This window comes from Schistocerca nitens, chromosome 2 (genome assembly GCF_023898315.1).
Source record: "Schistocerca nitens isolate TAMUIC-IGC-003100 chromosome 2, iqSchNite1.1, whole genome shotgun sequence".
NCBI classification, from domain to species: domain Eukaryota; kingdom Metazoa; phylum Arthropoda; class Insecta; order Orthoptera; family Acrididae; genus Schistocerca; species Schistocerca nitens.
The window spans coordinates 835,020,590-835,036,639 of record NC_064615.1 but is presented as its reverse complement, the minus strand read 5'-3'; the positions used below and the strand labels follow the sequence as shown (position 1 = coordinate 835,036,639).

The 16,050-nt window shown below is 36.0% G+C and overlaps 1 protein-coding gene across 1 annotated transcript in view; it reads left to right on the top strand.

The window, feature by feature from the left end:
* LOC126235375 (peptidyl-prolyl cis-trans isomerase F, mitochondrial-like) overlaps positions 1 to 15,818 on the top strand; it is a 93,272-nt gene extending 77,454 nt beyond the window's left edge. Inside the window, exon 6 of the mRNA XM_049944098.1 lies at positions 15,497 to 15,818. Coding sequence (XP_049800055.1) covers positions 15,497 to 15,818 — 322 coding nt within the window. The remainder of the gene's footprint in view (positions 1 to 15,496) is intronic.
* The last annotated feature ends 232 nt before the right edge of the window (positions 15,819 to 16,050 follow it).

The window sequence follows — 16,050 nt, the reverse complement described above, 5'->3', positions numbered from 1 at the left end:
TCATCAGAACAATGTAGATCAAAATTTGACGAAATAGTCTATCTACTACACAAAACCTTTCAATAATATTTTTAACCTAACAGTGATGTTTCTTTCTCATCATATGAGGCCATCAAGGATTTTTAAATTATTATTATTATTGTTGTCTGTTTTTTTACAGAGAATGTATGTTGAAAGTTAGGGATAACAATTCAGCTAACTTTTATACCTTTCTAAAATATTAATAAAATCTCACAATTGAGCACATTGGGCAAAATCAGTACTAACACAGCCAACTTTTGCATTCTTCAGAGACAATAGTAAAATTGCCACAGAGGAGCACTTTTTTGTCATACGATATGGTAACACAGATCAGAATTGTAAGTTTTCATAAAATATAGGTAAAAGCTTTTTCACAGGCTTTACTTTTCCAAACACCCCATTCTTGGTTACTTCCCAGTTAGTACTTTTGACATCTAATTTCTGAAATAATCACAATAACCATTACATGAAATTAGTACTCCAACTTAGAAAGCATGTCCAATTATAAAAAAACTGTAATAAATATTTTCTTGTATATCCTTGTAATAGCGACCATTATTTACTATAACAGCATAGATATAGTTCTCAACAAACCTTCAGAAATGGCAGTACAAAACATTAAGACTTCTGACTATCCCAACAGTATTCCTGCTCTTAGGATGAAAGTATGTTTGCATCATCTTTCAGAATCATGAAAAGAAGTTTCTCATTAAATTCACATGCATTTTGTGTACCAGTTGCACATATCAAAGAAAGTCATACACAACTCAAACAATGGAAAATCCAGAATGGAATGTAACAATATTATGAAAAGGAAATTTGCTACTCACCATATAGCAGAGATACTGAGTTGCAGATAGGCACAACAAAAAGACTCTCACAATTAAATCTTTCAGCCATTGGTCTTCATCAACAATAGCCAACACACACACACACACACACACACACACACACACACACGCAAACACAACTTGCACACATGAATGCAGTCTCAGGCAACTGAAACCACACTGTGAGCAGTAACACCAGTGCATGATGGGTTTGGCGACTGGGTGGGAGTATTGAGTTGAGGAGGCTGGGGTGGGGAGGGGGAGGGATAGTATGGTTGGGGTGGCAGACAGTGAAATGCTGCTGGTTAGATGGTGGGCGGGGAGAGGTGGGGAGGGGTGGGGTGAAGTAGCAGAAAGGAAGAGAAATAAAAAGACTGGGTATGACGGTGGAATGACGGCTTTGCAGTGCTGTAATGGGAACAGGGAAGGGGCTGTATGGATGGGGACAGTGACTAACGAAGGTTGAGGCCAGAAGGGTTACAGGAATGTAGGAAGTATTGCAGGGACAGTTCCCACCTGCGCTGTTCAGAAAACCTACCCAATAAACACACCTACACAATAAACCCATCCATCCTTACACAATCCTGCTCCCAATCCCTTACCTAGATGCAAGTCCTGCACCACCACCTACTCCAGTCCTGTCACTAACATCACCTATCCCATCAAAGGGAGGGCTACCTGTGAAGCCAGTGATGTAATCTACAAGCTAAGTTGCAACCACTGTGCTGCGTTCCATGTAGGCATGACAGCTGTCTGTCTGCATGAATGGCCACCAAAAAACTGTGGCCAAGAAATAAGTGGAGCACCCTGTTGCTGAACACGTTACCAGACATGATATGTTTCATTTCAATGACAGCTTCACAGCCTGTGTCATATGGATCCTTCCCACCAACACCAGCATTTCTGAATTGCACAGGTGGGAACTTCCCTGCAATACGTCCTATGTTCCCATAACCCTCCTGGCCTCAACCTTCATTACTCACTGTCCTCACCCATCCAGCCTCTCCCCTATTTCCATTCCAGCACTACACAGCCATCATTCCACCATCACACCCAGTCTTTTTATTCCTCTCATTTTTCAATACTTCCCCCTCTCCTCCCCACCTCTCCCCGGCCCACCATTGAACCAGCAGGACTTCGTTGTCCACCATCGCCCACCATACTATCCCTCCTCCTTCCCGCCCCAGCTTCATCATTACCCCAAACCAGTCGCCACTCTCATCATGCACTGGTGCTGCTGCTCGCAGTGTGTGTGGTTTCAGTTGCTTGAGACTGCAGTTGTGCATGCAAGTTGCGTTTGTGTGTGTGTGTGTTTTGTCTATTGTTGATAAAGGCCAATGGCCGATAGCCTTACTTGTGAGTCTTTTTGTTGTACCTCTGCTATATGGTGAGAAGAAACTTTCCTTTTCATAATAAAGCCATACACAAGAAATTTTTCAAAATATATGCATGTACACTAGTTTGATTGGAAATTAAAACTGAACAATTGATTGAAACAACCCATCATTTGACAAAGAATATTTGCCACAGTAGTACATAGACTGAATGTTTTTAACATGCAGCAATTTTCTGTTGCAATTGGGTTGTTCAGGAAAAAAAAAACCATATGAGTGTAGATTTAAAAAATGTATTTGAACACAAGAGCATTTTATATTTTCAATTAAAGCTTGACTGAGAAATAGTGGTAGATATTCACGACATTTTCTTATAACCTACTGACAAGAAAGTAGAAGAAGACGATGACCTAGTAAACAAGTGATGGATTCACTTGGCTGGGATAGCACTACTTGCTACATAGCATATTTGCTATGGATTAGTGAACATCATACCAACTTAAGCCCTGTTTGGGTAAACATCATTTATACTGAGCTTTATGTTTTTGGACAATATAAAACAGAGTTATAATAAACATAGTAAAAAAATATAGGGGCCTTATACACCACATGGTTTCGCAAGATTTGTGTAACATCTTCAAAGACTTGAATTTCTATTCTGTAACAAATGAAATGGCTAAGTTCTGTTATAAACATACAGGGTTGTCAAAAGAAAGTTTATATTTGAAGAGTTCTCTGCGTATGTGTAACAAATTGGAGGAGAGTGGGTGGGTATCGCTTGCTGGGCTTGTAGAAATTCAGCCAAGATGGAGCACTTTTTGGAAGCAGACTGTACAGTCAGTCTGCAGGAATTTTACAAAAACAGTGATTTGGCAACTGTAGCACAGAGGAAATTTTGGTAGTGGACTGTGTAATGTAAATGATGCTCCAAGTATTCCCCTTATCTGGAAATGGATCAGAACATTTGTGGAGACTGGTTCAACACTTGACAAACCAACATCCGGGCAATCAAGGTCATCTAGAATGGGCAAATCTGTGGAGAGTGTAAAACAGTGTGCTTGTGATGATCCTAACCTCTCCAATCGTAAGCATGCAAGTTCTTTAATTATGCATAGATCAATGTATTTTGCAAGGTGACCTTAACCCAGATAACCCTGACGTCCTTCTGGAAGGACGACGTCACTCACTGTTGAAATTATTTATTTTTACGAATAACGCATTGTTGCAACGGACTGTGATGCATTGTTATATGAAGTAGGCAGAGTCAGTTGCATGCTGTGACAGTCAGTTTGATGCTGTCGTTCATAGTGAGTGAGAAACTGTGTCTTGAAAATAGGGCCGATTTTCCATGGACGAACTGACTGACCTTGTCATCGATGGGTATGTATATTTTCTTTCATATTGCGTCAATAATTCTGAAACTTGTCATATAATACCTTAAAGAATTAACCCTTATTATTTATGGGTTCATATTACGATTGAAAGTTTTCATCAGTTGTAATTCAATAATGTTTTCAACCGTCCTTCCAGAAGGATGTCAGGGTAATATGTTGTCATTTTGTATTCACAAAAAATGATGTACACTGATGGAACTTCTGGTCATGTTAGAATCAAAAGATGAGGAAATACCTAATACTGGTGTGAATGTAACATTACACCTTCCTCTAAATTCAACTGATGATGTAACAGATGAAGATTCGGGTGCTGAAGAAAATCCAAGTGTAGATAAATTACCAGTAAGTCAGCAGCTCAGTGCTACTGCGCTTTATGATTTGGCCATTTCCAAACAAACCAGCAAGGCTATCAAAGAATAAAGTTCGAAACCTCAAGAAATATAACCGGAAAAGTGGTGAAATAGTTAATCGAACACCTGCATGGCCTCTAATGTTCACAGTTTCAATGAAAGAAGGGCGAACACCACTTGAATATTTCCAACAGTTTTTTTGATAATGAAGTGCTTCAAATGATGATTACTTACACAAATCAGTACGCAGCCAAGAGAAATAGACTAGGTGATTGTTCAGAAGATGAGATGTTGGTGTTTATTGCAATACTTCTGCTAAGTGGATATGTAACAGTGTCACGCAGAAAGATGTACTGGCAATCAAATAAAGAGAGTCACAACAACCTCGTAACAAATGCCATGACCAGAAATCGATTTGACTTTATCTTTTCCAATTTGCATGCATGCAACAATGACAATTTAGATAAATCAGACCATTTTGGAAAAATCCGCCCATTACTGTGTATGCTGAATGATAGATTCAAACAATTTGCACCTCATGTGCGGCTTCATTCTGTCGCTGAATGGATGGTCCCATACTTTGGAAGTCACGGGTGCAAACAATTCATAAAAGGGAAACCAATCCAATGTGGATTCAAATTTTGGTGTGGAGGCACAAGTGGTGGATATATTATTTGGCTCGAACCCTATCAAGGAGCTGGCACGTGTAGTAAGGATTATGAAATGAAAGGTATGGGGTATGGTGTGGTAATGACTTATGTTGACCAGTTACTTCCACATGTTCCATATCAAAAATACTCTGATAACCTCTTTATCAGCATTGAACTACTACATGACCTAAGAGAGAGGAGTGTGGAACCAACAGGAACAATAAGAGGAAACAGAGTTAAGAATTGTACTCTAACATCTGTAGATAAAATGATAAAAGAAAATAGAGGATCATATGAAGTTTGTTCTGACTCAGCATCCGGGATTTCCATTGTACGTTGGATTGACAACAATGTTGTTACTGTAGCCACTAACTTTGACAGAGTGCAACCACTACACTCTGTAGCAAGATTTTCCAGGGAACAAAAGAAAAGGATAAGTGTGCCTCAACCTAACTTATTACACTCATATGGGAGGCATAGATTGAGTTGACCAAAATGTATGCCTATATAGATGCTCTATAAGAGGGAAAAAGGGGTATTTCCTGATCACTGCACATTTTATAGACATTGCAGAGCAAAATGCCTGGGATCTTTACAAGCACAATGAAGAACCCATAGATCATCTGACATTTCGTTGTCGAATTGTCACTGCAATTCTTGAAAGTAACAAAAGAGTCACTACCAGCACAGGACATCCTAGTAAGAGGGCAAAACTAGATTCCAGATTTGATGGAAGAGAACATTATGTTGCTGAATTACCAACAGACGAGATAACAAAAAAGAAGAAGCAGCTGAAATGTCGAAGTTGCCACAAAAAAACTACTAGTATGTGCGTAAACTGTGACGAACCACTTCATGTTTGTTGCTTTTTGTCTTATCATATGAGTGCATAAAATGGGTGTGTAGGTTATTATCTTTGTTTTTTTTTGTATTTATTAGCTGTTTTAGCCCATAATTCAAATTTATTTAGGTTTATTTGAAAGTATAAAAACCAAAACAAGTTAATTGTGCAATGTAATATACTTTAAAAACATGTTCTCTTATTGTCCTGATGTCCTTCTGGAAGGACACTCATATTTGGAAATACTAATTACAAATAAAGACTCAAAATTGTTTTTACTTTCTTCCTTACAACCTTTTGAATGAATGTAGATAAGATATAAATCAGTTTTGAAAAACAAATAATTCAGTACTATCTGGGTTAAACTGAACCCTTACAAAATCCAATTGGTGTGAGAATTAAAGCCTCAGGATGCCAAACATAGGATTCAGCTCAATGATGTGACTGAGAGCCTTTCACATAACAACATCTTGTTTTCTGATGAGGCCCATTTTCATCTGAATGGTCACATCAAGTAAGAAAAATGGCAGCTACTGAAGTGGAAAAAATCCTAAATAGAAGCATGAGAAACCCCTTCATTCATCAGAAGTTACTGTATCAGCTGCGATGCCAGCTTGAGGAATAATTGGTCCATACTCTTTCAAGGACAAGGGTGGTTGTGCTTGAACAGCAAATTCAGAACATTGTGTGATGATATTAAAATGTCATTTTGGTGACTGAATTGCAAAATTTTCCTGATTATAAGCAACGAACATGGTTTCAGCAAGACAGAGCAACAGCACATGCATCCAGTGTGTCTATACCACGAGTTCATGAAGTTTTCCCTGTCAAATTGATCTACAGGAGGGTGACATAAATTGGCCCCCATGCAATCCAGCTCTGAACCTCATGGGTTTTTTCTTATGGGGATATGTCAAATCTAAAGTGCATGTCAAAAATTCAACTTCTCTGGAGCAACTGGAAGAAAATATCCATAGTGAAACAGCAGCCATCCCATTGTCTATATGTTGAGCCATTATTCAGATGAGTGTCATAAGCATGCTGCATTATTGCATTTAAATGACATTATTTTTAAGAAGTACATTCCTAAACTTTATTATTTCAACAATAAATAAAATTTTGTAATATATTTCAATCTCTATTTTATTTTCACACATCAAATATAAACTTTATTTTGCAACATCCTGTAGTAAAAATTGGAGGCTTTGTGGACAATATCAAGTTAATTTTATATCAGTATCAGACCAATGAAACTGTGACATTACTACAAATTTTACTCATGATATTTTTAGTTTTCATAACTATGCAAGAATGAAAATTATTGTTTCAATGAATATTAATGCAAATATTGGAGAACAGTTTACGATATTCTGACAGTTATGTGTAAAATGAAATTTCTGAAGTTACAAGTTTGGTATTTAAGAGAAATAAAAAGCATTGTATATTTTGCAAAAGTTCTAAAAGAAATAAAGTTTGCCTGCAGTGAAGTTTTACATTTTTAATCACAGGATATACGTACATTTTCATAGGTCGGAAACAGATGTACTTACAAGGCTTTGCAAAAAGTGAAGTAAGATCTAAGTAAATAGGGTTGTAGTATCATAAAAAATCTATTTGTGCCTCTTACCAAAATTAATAATTAAAGTTTCACATAAATACCTTCTTTACAGTGAAGTGACAACTAATATGCTTTCAAGTCCATATTAAGTTGTATACAAGAAACATTTGAAAATACAAGGCCAAATATTTTCTGTTAGTGCAGTATAAAATGAAGTTATCAGAATTTAAAACACAACCTCTGAATTTTAAAGTTTAAGAGACAGAATAAATTTAGTAACTGAGAGAAATACACAAGCATGCATCAGAAAATGTACATGTTGGGCTCAACATCTTAGTACAGTTATCAAGATTTATTTTACAAAACTATAGAACTTACAAATTTGTGGTTTGTGACAAATGAAAGAATAAATCACCAAGTTTTTGTTATGATATCAATAAACTTCAACATGTACACTGTTTGTTGAATGAGGAATGTCTACTTGATATTTGATTAATGCCTTACATTTGACAACATTATTTGTTTAACACCAGCAACAGCATCTGTTACCCTTCTTCTTAAGTATCCAAATCAGGTACTTGTATAGCATAAACCTAGTCCTTTACATGGCCCCACTAAAAGAAATCTAAAGGTGTTATCTTTGGTAATCTTGCAGACCAGTCCATGGGACCCTCATTCCCAGTTCACCTGTCAGGATATGTTTCATTATGAAAATTTCTAATATGCAATCCCCAATGTGGTGGTGCACCATCTTGTTGAGGCTGCAAGTCTCTCAGTTACAGTTCCACAAATTGATCTAGCATATCCAGGTATATGTTAGATGTTACTGCTTTTCACCAAAAAAGAAAGGGCCATTGATGCTGTTGTTCATTAAACCACACCACAGATTCATTTTAGGGGAATCGCTAATGTGAGCTAAGCCAATGTCTGGTCTTTCCAGATCTCATGTCCTCATATTGTGCTAGTTAATTTTATCTGATATGTGGAAAATAGCCTCATCTGGAAAACAAATTCCTTGAAGGTACTCGTTGCTAGTGTCAATTTGTGCCATTGTCTCGGTTGCAGAAGCCACTTGGCATGTTCCATTATCTAGTTGTAACACATGTCTTACCTGTGCCTTATATTTAAGTGGGTGCTAACTGTGGTGCAGAATTCTTTTAACTGTAATAATAATAATAATATAATAATAATAATAATAATAATAATTTTATTGTCTTTAAGCCATTACAGCAATAGACAAAATCATACACATAATACAATACAGTACAGTACATGCTATAAAAGAACAGAATTGTTAAGAACGTTACAGTTTAATATCACAGGTCATGAAATCGGTGATAAAGTGTTTGTTTGTATTGTTGCTCTGGTAAATTTTGTATAGCTTGTGGAAGTTTGTTAAATAATTTGTGTCCCATAAGTTCATAACTGTTAACTGATTTTGACAGTCTGTGGTAGGGTGTATAGATAGAACTATTTGTCCTAGTGCTGTAACAATGTATATTTGCCCTGCATTTTACTTTAGGTAAGTTCTTTTTTGTGTAGATTAAAACATAATAAATATATAGGTCTATTACTGACATGATTTTTTGTTGAGTAAACAAAGGTTTACAATGAGCCTTGTATGGTGAGCCTGTAATTATCCTAATAGCTTTCTTTTGCAGCAATAGTATATCGTGCACACAAGTGGAGTTTCCCCATAAAATAATACCATAGGATATGATGCTTTGGAAAAATGAATAGTAATATACTGTAACATAATTTTTAGGTACACGGTGCATTAATTGCCTTAACAAATAGTTTACCCTAGACAATTTACCACTAATATACTTAATATGTGGATTCCAAGAAAGTTTATCATCCAAATATACCCCCAAAAATTTAACACAACTAGGATCATCTGATGGAAACTTGTCTTTTAAACTAAATACTATCTGCTGGGTTTTGCTTTCATTAAGCAAGAACCCATTTGCTTTAAACCAGAGTGAAGCTTGCTCAATTGTCTCTGTAACACATGTTTTAAGGCTATTAAGATCATTACTGCTGTTCAGAAACATTGTATCATCAGCATAGAGTACTGTTCTGGATTTAATAAATGATGGCAGGTCATTTATCATTATTAGGAAAAGGAAAGGGCCCAGCACGGATCCCTGCGGAACACCTACCTTAACTTGTTCTATACTGGACATTTCTTTCCCAACACAGACGGCTTGCTTACGGTTTTGTAAATATGATCTTAATAGCTTAAGGCTGTTACCTTTAACACCATAAAAGACCATTTTTTTCTAGTAGTAGTGTATGTTCTACACAGTCAAAGGCTTTGGTTAGGTCACAAAAAGTCACTTGAGCAAAGTATTTATCTTCAAATACTTGATGGATGTATTTAACAACATTGTCTATGGCATCAAGGGTTGACAGGTTTTTCTTAAAGTCATACTGTGATCCACTTATTAATCCTATGATATCAAAGTAAACAGATAATTTTTGGCAAATTATGCATTCTAGAACTTTTGAAAAAACTGGGACTATGGATATTGGCCTGTAACTTGAGACAGAATTTTTATCTCCTTTTTTATGTACTGGAACTACCCTAGACAGTTTAAGCTCATCAGGAAAAAAACCCTCCAGTATACACTTGTTTATACAATATGTTAGGGGGTACACTATACAGTCTATTACTTTCTTCAGCATGTTACAAGACAGGTCATATATGTCTACACTGTCTGATGATTTTAACTGCTTCACTATTCTTAACACAAAACCAGGTGAGACCTCAGAAAAATTGAAGGTACTTGTGTTTGTTGATGACCTAGCAATATTTTTTGACAATAACTGTGATGAGCTGATTTCAGGTTTAATTATAGCACTTCCTACTTCCTCAACTGATTTAATAAAAAAGTCATTAAATTCCTGGGGAGAGATACTAATTTTGTCACGTCTTTTATCTTTGGCGACACTATTTATTAGCGTCCATGTTGCTTTGCACTTATTGGTGGATTTCTCCATACTTCTGAGATTGTGTGCTTGTTTGGCTTCCACAATTGCTTTTTTGTACTCATTCCTAGATCTAACATAGGCTAATTTAGCATGGTTGGTTTTAAGATTTTTATAAATATTGTACAACAACATAACTTGATTTTTCATAGTAGACAGCTGTTTTGTATACCATGTATTTTGTCTATTTGGAACTTTTGCTTTTAGGACCCTGTCAGTTACTTTGCATTTCTTTATTGGTTGGTTGGTTGGTTGGTTTAGTAAAGGAGACCAGACAGCGAGGTCATCGGTCTCATCGGATTAGGGAAGGATGGGGAAGGAAGTCGGCCGTGCCCTTTGAAAGGAACCATCCCGGCATTTGCCTGGAGCGATTTAGGGAAATCACGGAAAACCTAAATCAGGATGGCCGGACGCGGGATTGAACCGTCGTCCTCCCGAATGCGAGTCCAGTGTCTAACCATTGCGCCACCTCGCTCGGTTCTTTATTGGAATGCAGTCATTAAAGTGTCCCAAAAATGCTTTGAGAAACCTATCAAATAGTACCTTTGCTGACAGATAATTGCTTAGAGTATAATGTGTCTCATCATAACACAGGCCAAACCAATCTCTGTTAGAAAGAGACGTACGAAACCTGTCAATTTTCTCATCTGTGACTGGTCTAGTGACCACAACTTCTGGGACAAGCTTATTTATATTACTCTTATCAAGAGGGAACCTACTTGTATAATTTAAAGATACTGAATCATGATCAGAATATGGAAATACTGTCACAAAACATGCTTCTTTTGTTTTAAAATTTACAATAATATTGTCAAGACATGCATGTTCTCTTGTAGGCTTGTTATTGACTGAATGTAAGTTGCACTGTCTTAGTAGGTTTTGGAGTTCAGATTAGATTAGATTAGATTAGATTAATACTAGTTCCATGGATCATGAATACGATATTTTGTAATGATGTGGAACGAGTCGAATTTTCCAATACATGACATAATTAGGTTAATTTAACAACATACTTAAGTTAATATAACAACTTTATTTTTTTGTGTGTTTTTTTTGTTTTTCTTTATTTTTTTTAATATTTTTGTTTTTTTTCTTTCTTTTTTTTTCTTAATTTATATCTAAAAATTCCTCTATGGAGTAGAAGGAGTTGTCATTCAGAAATTCTTTTAATTTCTTCTTAAATACTTGTTGGTTATCTGTCAGACTTTTGATACTATTTGGTAAGTGACCAAAGACTTTAATTCCTCTATGGAGTAGAAGGAGTTGTCATTCAGAAATTCTTTTAATTTCTTCTTAAATACTTGTTGGTTATCTGTCAGACTTTTGATACTATTTGGTAAGTGACCAAAGACTTTAGTGCCAGTATAATTCACCCCTTTCTGTGCCAAAGTTAGATTTAATCTTGAATAGTGAAGATCATCCTTTCTCATAGTATTGTAGTTATGCACACTGCTATTACTTTTGAATTGGGTTTGGTTGTTAATAACAAATTTCATAAGAGAGTATATATACTGAGAAGCTACTGTGAATATCCTTAGATCCTTAAATAAATGTCTGCAGGATGATCTTGGGTGGACTCCAGCTATTATTCTGATTACACGCTTTTGTGAAATAAATACTTTATTCCTCAGTGATGAATTACCTCAAAATATGATGTCATATGAAAGCAATGAGTGAAAATAGGTGTAGTAAGCTAATTTACTAAGATGTTTATCACCAAAATTTGCAATGACCCTTATTGCATAAGTAGCTGAACTCAAATGTTTCAGCAGATCATCAATGTGTTTCTTCCAATTTAATCTCTCATCAATGGACACACCTAAAAATTTGGAATATTCTACCTTAGCTATATGCTTCTGATTAAGGTCTATATTTATTAATGGCATCATACCATTCACTGTACGGAACTGTATGTACTGTGTCTTATCAAAATTCAGTGAGAGTCCGTTTACAAGGAACCACTTAGTAATTTTCTGAAAGACAGTATTGACAATTTCATCAGTTAATTCTTGTTTGTCAGGTGTGATTACTATACTTGTATCATCAGCAAAGAGAACTAACTTTGCCTCTTCATGAATATAGAATGGCAAGTCATTAATATATAATAAGAACAACAAAGGACCCAAGACTGACCCTTGTGGAACCCCATTCTTGATAGTTCCCGAGTTTGAGGAATGTGCTGATCTTTGAATGTTATGAGAACTACTTATTTCAACTTTCTGCACTCTTCCAGTTAGGTACGAATTAAACCATTTGTGCACTGTCCCACTCATGCCACAATACTTGAGCTTGTCTAGCAACATTTCATGATTTACACAATCTAAAGCCTTTGAGAGATCACAAAAAATCCCAATGGGTGGTGTTCGGTTATTCAGATCATTCAAAATTTGACTGGTGAAAGCATATATGGCATTTTCTGTTGAAAAACCTTTCTGGAAACCAAACTGACATTTTGTTAGGACTTCATTTTTACAGATATGTGAAGCTACTCTTGAATACATTACTTTCTCAACAATTTTTGATAAAGCTGTTAGAAGGGAGATTGGACGGTAATTGTTGACATCAGATCCATCCCCCTTTTTATGCAAAGGTATAACAATAGCATATTTCAGTCTATCAGGGAAAATGCCCTGTTCCAGAGAGCTATTACACAGGTGGCTGAGAATCTTACTTATCTGTTGAGAACAAGCTTTTAGTATTTTGCTGGAAATGCCATAAATTCCATGTGAATTTTTGCTTTTAAGCAAGTTTATTATTTTCCTAATTTCAGAGGGAGAAGTGGGTGAGACTTCAATTGTATCAAATTGCATAGGTATGGCCTCTTCCATTAACAGCCTAGCATCTGGATCCTACTATATCCACAACATTTAGAAAATGATTATTAAAAATATTTTCAACTTCTGACTTTTTGTTCGTAAAGTTTTCATTCAATTTGATGGTAATACTGTCTTCCTCTGCTCTTGGTTGACCTGTTTCCAGTACGTTTTTGTGTTGTAACATCAAATTCAGCATTCACATCTCCACCTATCACAATATCATAATGTATCCATCTAGTATCTGTAAGTACATGTAACAGCAGTTCCAGTTTTTCTAAAAATACATTGGTTATACCCTTAGGTGACCTGTACAGGGAAATTACAACTAACTTAAAACTGTCTATTACTATACCAGCAGCTTCAAAGTTTTGTTCATCACACAGAAAATCTAGATCTAATCTATTGACTGTACCACTAAGTGACTTGTTAACATATATTGCCACCTCTTAAATGCAATTATCTGCAGCATCTACTGGCTAGATTATAATTATCAAATTTAATAAATGTAAGTTCACTCTCACTAGCCCAGTGTTCACTTAAACAAAAGATATCAAACTTATTTTCTAATCCAAAGTCATTGACAATAAATTCTTTATCCCTTACTCCTTCAATGTTAAGATAACAGATTATAAAATCAAATCTGTCTTTCTTTACAGATGCACAATTTTGCTGAGAGGCTATTAAATCTCTGGCACTATTTATCTTATGGGCTTCTTCCCCTTGCTGCCTTCTACTAAAAAATCATTTAGACGTAATGGAGGTACAGTTTTCCATTTGCCCGCTACACTTGATACTGCTTCTACTCTTGGAGGTCTCTTCTCTTCTTCTTGTTCATGACATGATCTAAGTGGCTGGGTTCCCACTGTAGGTAGTTCAAATGTTGCTGCAGAACGGACAGCTGGATCACCTGTTGGTACACTTGCTGCTGAATATGATGCCACTTTTGCTGTTTCTGTTATCTTAGTTCCTGAATGAGGTGTTCTACCAGTTGTAACTGTAGTTACAGCTTCTTCTCTCCCAGCACATTCTTTTGTAATCAGTGATACCTAATGTTGTGTTACTGCTGCAACTGGAGTACATGGTAGGGAAGATACTTTGCAGGCATCCTTTACCAGTGGTAGTGGAATAGGATCACTTTTCTTACATGTAGGAGAAACACTATTCACTAACATTTTGATCTTTTGACTGAGCAGCGATTTGCCCCATTTATTTAAATGCATACCATGTGTTGTGAAGTGCTGTCTTTCAAGATCATCAATACTGAGGAAAAAAGCACTTTTGTTCTAGGAATCCCAGTTTCATGAGACGTGCAATGAGAATTTGGAAGGACTTAGTAAGAAAGCATGTTGTACAGCTCTGATATTTTATTCACTGACCAAAGGTCCCCCTGTTCATTGAACATCCATCATGCTCCCAGTCTGTTTAAATTTCATGTAACATGCGACAGTACACCTTCTGTCAGGTGTTTCTCTTCCATATTGTCTTTGAAAATTTTGCTGCATAGTAGTTGGAGATTTTCTCTCATGGTATCACCGAACACACTGCTTCATCTCCTCGTGTAATACAGTGATTGTAGTACACTCTACTCAGTTTCCACCTGCAACAAAGATATGCAAACAAACTTGATGATTTATTGATACATTTGTCAAACACCACAAATTTGTAAGTTCTATGTTTCTTGAAAATAAATATTGATGACTGTACAAAGAATTTATGCCCTCCCTTTCTTTATTTTCATTATGATGAGTAAGGCTAAATTCTATATCCGTTTCCAAATTCAGACATAAAATTTTCAATTTTAAAGGTAGTGAAAATCAGTGATATTATGAATAGGATGTATTGCTACCTTTCATAAAGAAGAAAACATGTTGCAGGCAGGAACAACGAAAAGATGTTATATACTGACCTTTTGACCAAATCCTTCCTCAGAAAAGAAATCAGACACACAAATTCACACAAGCAAGCACACCGGACACACACATGACCACTACCTCTGGCTGCTCTGTCCATAGATAGTGGCCATATATGAGTGAAGTGTGTTTGCTTATGTGAATGTGTGTGTGTTTTTCTCTGTGAAGAAGGGTTTGGCCAAAAGGTCGATGTGTAAGAGCCCTTTGTTATGCGTGTCTGCAACTCAGTGTGTCAATTTTGTGGTGAATAACAATCTATCCTATTCACAATGTACTTTCCATTGTTTGAAACATAGTAAAAATTTTTCTGTCTCTTCCAACAGTCAGTAGCTTCAGTCATTGCAGTCAGGGAGAAAATGAAAATAGCATACTAGTAATACAAGAATAAGAGGTGGAATAAGCTAGCAAAGAAGAGATATTTCCACAGCAGAATACAGAGCTTTGTTGAAATGGATGAAAAAATTTGTGAAGAAAGTGTAATGATAATGCTAGTTTGTTATTTCTAAGCCTTTGTGCTCTTTGAAAGGGTTTTTTCTAAATCTTGTTGTGCTAACTCAGTTACTACAGAAACTATTATGTTACATTGAGTTTGTCATTTTTTTCAATATTATATTCTGTTTGGCCATACAGAATAAGGGATAATAATGTGACTATTGATAACTCATAGATTTTTCTCCTGATTCACACACTTTTAATGTGTGTTATACTGTGATAGCTATTAAAACTAATATTACTTCAGTTGAGTACAAAGGTGAGCATAACATGCATATTTTCAAACGTTGTTTAATTATTTATTTACAGACAAGTTGTAGAAGGTGAAAACACACTAAAAGTACTAGAATCAGTAAACACTGCATATGAAAGGCCTTTGGCAGACATAGAGATCACAGGCTGTGGAGTGTTTGATGTATCAGAAGTGGAAGAAGAAACAGTAATACAGCCTGACAGATGTATAGAAGAAGTACAAGACAAGCCAGAGACTCCTGAGGAAGCACTCATTAGAAGGGAAGAAAGCACAGAAGAAACTTCTATAGTTATGGAAGACATGAAAGAAACAGCAGAGGCTGGGGGAGCTAAGAGTTTCAAAGTTTATGCAACAGAAATAGCTGTAAGACGAGGCTAAATAAATGCAGTGTACCAAAGGAAATATGACTCTTCTTTGGAGTGTGTATGTGAGTGGACGGTAGGGGGTGTTCATATTTTTGTTTAATTGTATTAGCTTATATTGTCTGAAGTTGTGCATGTTTGCTGCATGAAGGCATCATAAGTGGGTTATCAACAGACATCATCTCAACTGGATTATCCACATTTACAAGATGATGAAGAGTAGGAAACATTGAATAACATACTGAATT